Source organism: Mustela nigripes, chromosome 4 (assembly GCF_022355385.1).
Source record: "Mustela nigripes isolate SB6536 chromosome 4, MUSNIG.SB6536, whole genome shotgun sequence".
In the NCBI taxonomy this organism is placed as follows: Eukaryota; Metazoa; Chordata; class Mammalia; order Carnivora; family Mustelidae; genus Mustela; species Mustela nigripes.
The window spans coordinates 107570771-107577355 of NC_081560.1; the positions used below are offsets into that span (position 1 = coordinate 107570771).

At 43.4% G+C, this 6585-nt stretch overlaps 1 protein-coding gene across 5 annotated transcripts in view; it reads left to right on the plus strand.

Moving 5' to 3' along the window:
* Positions 1–2848, plus strand: part of TAF5L (TATA-box binding protein associated factor 5 like) — a 30764-nt gene extending 27916 nt beyond the window's left edge. For all 5 annotated transcript variants that reach the window (XM_059397262.1, XM_059397259.1, XM_059397260.1 and 2 more), the window contains one exon: positions 836–2848. In XM_059397262.1, the coding sequence (XP_059253245.1) occupies positions 836–1633 (798 nt within the window). In that variant the 3' untranslated portion in view covers positions 1634–2848. The remainder of the gene's footprint in view (positions 1–835) is intronic.
* Positions 2849–6585: the final 3737 nt, after the last annotated feature.

Sequence of the window (6585 nt, forward strand, 5' to 3'; positions counted from 1 at the left end):
CTGAACCCATGCCTCACTTGGGAAAATGTTTGAGACCCTCCAGAAAGTCGTTTTAAAACTTCATCTTTATTTCTTTTTGGACACTGGCAGTTTATGCCTGGTCACACGGTATGAGTGTTGCTTACTGATAACTGCACCTTTCTAGTCTACTGTTTGTTCTGATACGTCCAGGCGTTATTTTGGCTAACCTTTTACAACAGTTTCATGTAAATTTTAAAGTGAGACCATGTCTACCTTCATCACTGACCCCACTCATGGGAGTAATGAACATGCCAGAAATTTTCTTAGTGGAGCCGAAACAGCAATGTGGCTTAGAAAGCAGCTAAAACCAGCAGATGAAGACAAGCCCACAGAATAAAAGAATCTGAGAACTTAATGTAAACTCGGCAGTAAATCTTTCCAAATGATGTCTGTCAGGATTAACAGTGGAAGTGACCATGGGCGATCTTTGAAGCAGCCTTGGAAACCTGTCCCCCCCCCCCCCCAGCCTGACAGTAAGGTCCACAGTCGTTACCGTGTAATGATAGCTTGGCATTTGTGTACTTTTGATTTGATTGAGTCTTAGCTACAAGATGGACTTGAGGAAGACAATTTGTAAGTTGCACGAGACTTTGTGTTTCATTGTGCAATTGTGAGTTGTTTTCCTGGGGTCGCCCTTAAGGACAAGACCACTGTCATCTACTGGTCAGAGGCTATTTCTCAAGTAGTGGCTTTTTTTCTTTCTTTCTTTCTTTATTTTTCTTTTTGCTGGACTGTTTGGTTTTCATGGCAGACCACTAAACATGTTTCCCTTGTGTGTCTCTCTGCCACCCGCCCCTACCCCCACTGTCCCCAGGATGATGAGGATGACAATGCGGGCACAGAGATGAAGATCCTCCGGGGACACTGTGGACCAGTATACAGCACAAGGTTCCTTGCAGACAGCTCAGGGTTGCTCTCTTGTTCTGAAGACATGTCCATTAGGTACTGGGACCTCAGCAGTTTCACCAACACTGTGTTGTACCAAGGACATGCCTACCCTGTGTGGGACCTGGACATTAGCCCATATAGCCTGTACTTTGCCAGCGGGTCCCATGACCGCACCGCAAGGCTGTGGTCATTTGATCGGACGTACCCGCTGAGAATATATGCCGGACACCTGGCAGATGTGGACTGTGTCAAATTCCACCCTAATTCAAACTACTTAGCCACGGGCTCGACCGACAAGACTGTCCGGCTGTGGAGCGCTCAACAGGGCAACTCAGTGAGGCTCTTCACGGGCCACCGCGGCCCCGTGCTCTCTCTTGCCTTCTCTCCTAACGGTAAGTACTTGGCATCAGCCGGCGAGGACCAGCGGCTGAAGCTATGGGACTTGGCCTCTGGGACCCTTTATAAAGAACTGAGGGGCCACACGGACAATATCACCAGCCTCACCTTCAGCCCGGACAGCAGCCTGATCGCGTCCGCGTCCATGGACAACTCCGTGCGCGTCTGGGACATCAGGAACACGCACTGCAGTGCACCTGCCGACGGCTCCTCGGGCGAACTCGTGGGCGTGTACACCGGGCAGATGAGCAACGTGCTGAGCGTGCAGTTCATGGCCTGCAACCTCCTTCTAGTGACTGGAATCACACAAGAAAATCAGGAACATTAAATTTTTTTTTTTTTTAATCTTTGTCGTAAGGGACTGGGGCAGTCATGGAAAGCCTCCAGGCTGCCAGTCTTAGGACACATCGAGATCGAATCACTGACTGACTGTGAAAGACTCCCTGCTTCTTCCCCTGACCCCTGCTCCCCCCACCCCCCACCTCCATCCCATGCAGACATCCTGAGCTCGTCACCCCTTCACTCGCTGCCCTCCCCCATAATGTCGAAGGACCGGAGGGGGAAGGTGCTGTGATTGGACGTGAGACGGAGAAGGAAGAGGCTCCAGAGGTCAGATTGCGAGTTCCCACAAAGATCCCGCCCGTGTCCTTGTGTGAGCACCTTCCTGTCTCTGTCTCATTTTCCCGCGCGTAAGAGATGCTGCTTACCTCGCCGCCGGGTGCTGCATTTGGGTCCCAGGATGGTCATGGGGCACCCTTAGGAGGAGCGGTGCCACCTGCTCACGGCTGCTCCGTCGGCGGGTGCGGGGTGGATCTTTACCGGTGCAGGAAGGCGGGGCTGGGAACTAGGACCGGGGGCAGGGATCATCCTGGCAAAAAGTCTCTCCTTTTCCATAATTACAGAGAACCAGGATTTTTTATTATTATAATTATAATTATTATTATTATTGAGAAGAGGAAACCTAGCACTGGCAGAGGGGCCTTCTCTGCTCTCATCTTTCAGGTTTTACTCCTGGCACTGGCTGTGATACTTGGAATCTTGAGGTTCAGGGAATTCAGAGAATTGGGTAGCACAGTGTTTGGGGAGAAAGGGAAACTTTCTGGGTGATGGATGGATCACTCCGGCTGACATGTCTAGAAGTGGGGCGGGCGGGGGGAGGGTTGGTTTGAGAAAGTCCTGGGCTCCCGCAGTGATGGTGGGAGAGGAAGAGGTTCCTCACGGCTGCACTTGTATGAACAGTTCTCTCCCCCCAAAAGGACAGATGGTGGTAAAGAAATGAAAAGGATTGGAAGTGATAAGTCAAAAGATAGAATTAGAAGATGTGAAATTTCCAAATGCCCATTTATTTGGAGGTGTGAGGCTCTCAACGTCTTTTCCTCCTGCCATCATTGGCTCCCACCTCCTGCATTGCAATAGCGGTTTAACGAACACTTTGTGAAACAAATCGTAAGTACATACGCACGCATCCAAAACTGTGCTTTGAGGATAAAGCGAGTTCAAATTCGTGGAAAAAAGGATTAAATATTTCTGTTTTCTGAAAAGAGTTATTTTGTATTTTGTTTTCTATTAAAATGTATTTAGTTTCCAAAAAAAGAAAAAAAAAGTGTTGTCATCTCATTTAAACCATGAGGACAAGCGGATGTGTGGCCTCTCCTGGGTGATGTGCCCCCCACCTCTCTTGGGGATAATAGCCAATCATGTCGGCCAAACTGGCCCCAACTCAGGGGCACTCCCACCTGTTCCTGTGTTCTGTTCGGCTTACTTTGATTCCTCTTGGCATTCACAGGAATTATTGGTAACATTTACTACTGTTTATATATCCAAGATTGGCAGTTGCCAACAGGAGACAACATATATTTTACCATCTAGACTAATTTGGCAAGATCCCACTTCTGGTTTTCTTTAATGATCCCCATTATAAAATTTCTAAGGGGCTTAAGAACTCTGCTATATAATTAACTTAAACTTTTTCTCAAACAATTCCAGATAAAAGACTCGTTCAAAAATTTAAATGATGCCAGAATTTTTTTAATGTACTATGAAACAAAATTTCCTGGCAAGAACACCAAGGATTATGAGGAAATTAAAGGAAGACTCTAGAATTCTATGCCAAAAAAAAAAAAAAAAAAACTCAGTTGAGCCTTAGATACTGATTAATAGGAAATGTTTCTCATTCATAAAAACTGATGTATTTGAAATATTGTAAGAAGGATCTGTTAGTTCCTCAGCCAGCTTTCCCTTCCACGTAGTGTGCAGGGAAGAAGCCCAGATAGAAGTCAAATGTGTTCTTATCTACAATAAGTGAACTCTTAGGTTAAATTGTCTGGTATATTGCTAGAACCAATAAAATCCCTAAATTGGGCCTAATCATTCTCAGAAGTGAAAATACCACTGAATCCTGGATGATTTGGAAAGGCTTTGTGTTTGGTTTTTTTTTTTTTTTTTTTAAGATTTTAGTTATTTATTTAAGATTTTATTTATTTGACAGAGAGAGATCACAAGTAGGCAGAGAGGCAGGCAGAGAGAGGAGGAAGCAGGCTCCCCGCTTCCGATGTGGGGCTCGATCCCAGGACCCTGAGACCATGACCTGAGCCGAAGGCAGAGGCTTAACCCACTGAGCCACCCAGGCGCCCCTGTGTTTGTTTTTTAATGCAAAAATTTTTTTAATTGAACACAAAAATGTATTAGGTTGCTCAGTCTTCAAATGACTGATCATGTATATACTTTGTCATTTGAATTCAGCCTCTTAATGTTCTGCATCTTTGGCCTCTTTTGTTGAACTAACTTTAGTGTGGGATAATTTAACTTTATAGAATGCCCCTCACAACGCTCCCAGAATCTTAGAACTATCATAAGGGGTAAATATGTATGTTTATGGCCACAAGGATGCATAAGAACATGCTCTTCAGGTTGCTGTCTTGCATTTTATTTCCTCTTCAGAGCAAGTCTGTTAGGCGGATAGGGCTGGTGATACTACCATTTTGTAGATGAAATAGCCAAAGCCCAGAGAAGCTCTATTATCTATACACAACGTGGAACGGTCCCATAGCTTGGATGTGTTACGTAGAAGTTCTGTATTCAGTATCCTCAAGTTCAAGCTGGAGGATACAGCCCTGATGACAGAAAAACCTTTTTTTATTTTTTATTTTTTTAAAGATTTTATTTATTTATTTATTTGACAGAGTTTGAGTGCAAGTAGGGGGAGCGGCAGGCAGAGGGAGAGAGAAGCAGACTCCATGCTGAGCAGGGAGCCTGATGCAGGGCTCGATCCCAGGACTCTGGGATCATGACCTGAGCCAAAGGCAGACACTTAACTATGAAACCACCCAGGCGCTCCAGAAAAACCTTTTTTGCTGGGGGGTGGAGGGGACAACAACCTCCAAAAAGGAAATATGAATATGTAACATATATATATATATGTATGTTATTTTCATAAAGCTCATGGAATGATTTCTGGTAGATAGTGCTATCTATCTACCAGAGAGCCTCCCCAAAGAATTAGTAATTCTGGTAGATAGTGCTATCTACCAAAAATCATTCCATGAGCTTTATGAAAATTAACTTTTTATCTCCATAACAACCCAGTGAGATAAATGCCATTTTTGTCTGCATCTTGAAGACAAGGATTCTAAGCCCTGTTGGAGTAAGTCACTTTGCCAGAGGGTCACAGAGCTCGTAAACAATGAAGCCAGAATCTACATCTGGGAAGTGTGGCTCCAGAGTTCATGCCCTTTCCCAGGCTCTTGTCTCCCCTCATTCCCACAGTACCAGGTAAAGAGTGGCCTGAGGTTACTAGTAGCTAAATGTTCCTGGCAATAGTTATGACTCACGCTTCCCTTTGCCAGGTAAATCAGCAGCATCTAGCAGGATCAGAAACTTAAACAATATATGATTAAAAGAAACTTGAAAATATTCAATTATTATGAACCACAATGATAAATCTCTGCAATGTATATACGGTGCAGGAAAAAGAAAAGCAAAAACAAAAACAAAACAGAAAAAACAAACCTCTTGAAATTCCGTAGGCTGATAGGCTCAGAAAAACCTGACTGTAATTTCAACGTAGCAGTACGCTGGCCAAAAGAAAGAGAACGTTGAAACAAAGGAAAGTAAGAAATAGAAATGAAATGGGAATCAATTTGAAATTTTTTTATATATTCAAGATCCAGCTTCTAAGGATAGCTGTGATTACTAGCTTTTCATTTGTTTTATTCATATATTAAAAATGTCTTGGTTGTATTAAAAAAATCCATTGAATATGTAGGCTTTCTAATTTTGCTATTACCCAGATTGGTATTTAAATATATGGATTAAAAGGTTAGTCTGTACTTCAACTTGTCTTTCAGTTGCATGTTTTAGAAAAGTGTCCGTTATATCTATGCCCAGCCCACAGCAAGGATTCATATTATTGACACCTATATAGCAACCAAATAAGTCTGAAACTCCTTTATGGTAAACAGAAAATCTTCATTATAGAATTTGGGGAATCCAGATGTTCCTTGGCAGTTTGACCCATTGAAGAACAACTTAGATACTTTCCCATGATTCTGAAATTCCTTAAAGAGATATCTTTATATTAACTATGTATCTGTTATGATCAGACATTGTGTCAGGGGGCAGAAATGCAAGAGTAAGCAAAACTGATTTGACTTTATAGTTTATTTTTTTAATATAATTTTTTATTTTTTATAAACATATATTTTTATCCCCAGTGGTACAGGTCTGTGAATCACCAGGTTTACACACTTCACAGCACTCACCAAAGCACATACCCTCCCCAATGTCCATAATACCACCCCTTTCTCCCAAACCCCCTCCCCCCAGCAACCCTCAGTTTGTTTTGTGAGATTAAGAGTCACTTATGGTTTGTCTCCCTCCCAATCCCATCTTCTTTCATTTATTCTTCTCGTACCCACTTAAGCCCCCATGTTGCAACACCACTTCCTCATATCAGGGTGACTTTATAGTTTAAAGAGGGAGGCAGATATCGATCAAGTAATCCCGTAAATAAACATTTAATTTCAAATAGTAGGGAGTGCTACACTGGGTGCAATGAAAGAATATGCCCAGGGATCTAATTTAGATGAAGCAATCAAGGAAGGCCTCCCCAAAGAATTAGTAATGAAGCTGGGACCTGGAAGGCAAGCAGGACTTAGCCAGGCAGAGTTCAGGGAAGAATGGTCCAGACCCCACCTGGGAAAGAACCTGGTACACTCAAGTCCACAGGGGCTGAAGCAATGTGAGTAAGGAACAACAGCATGACACAAGTTTGGATAATTG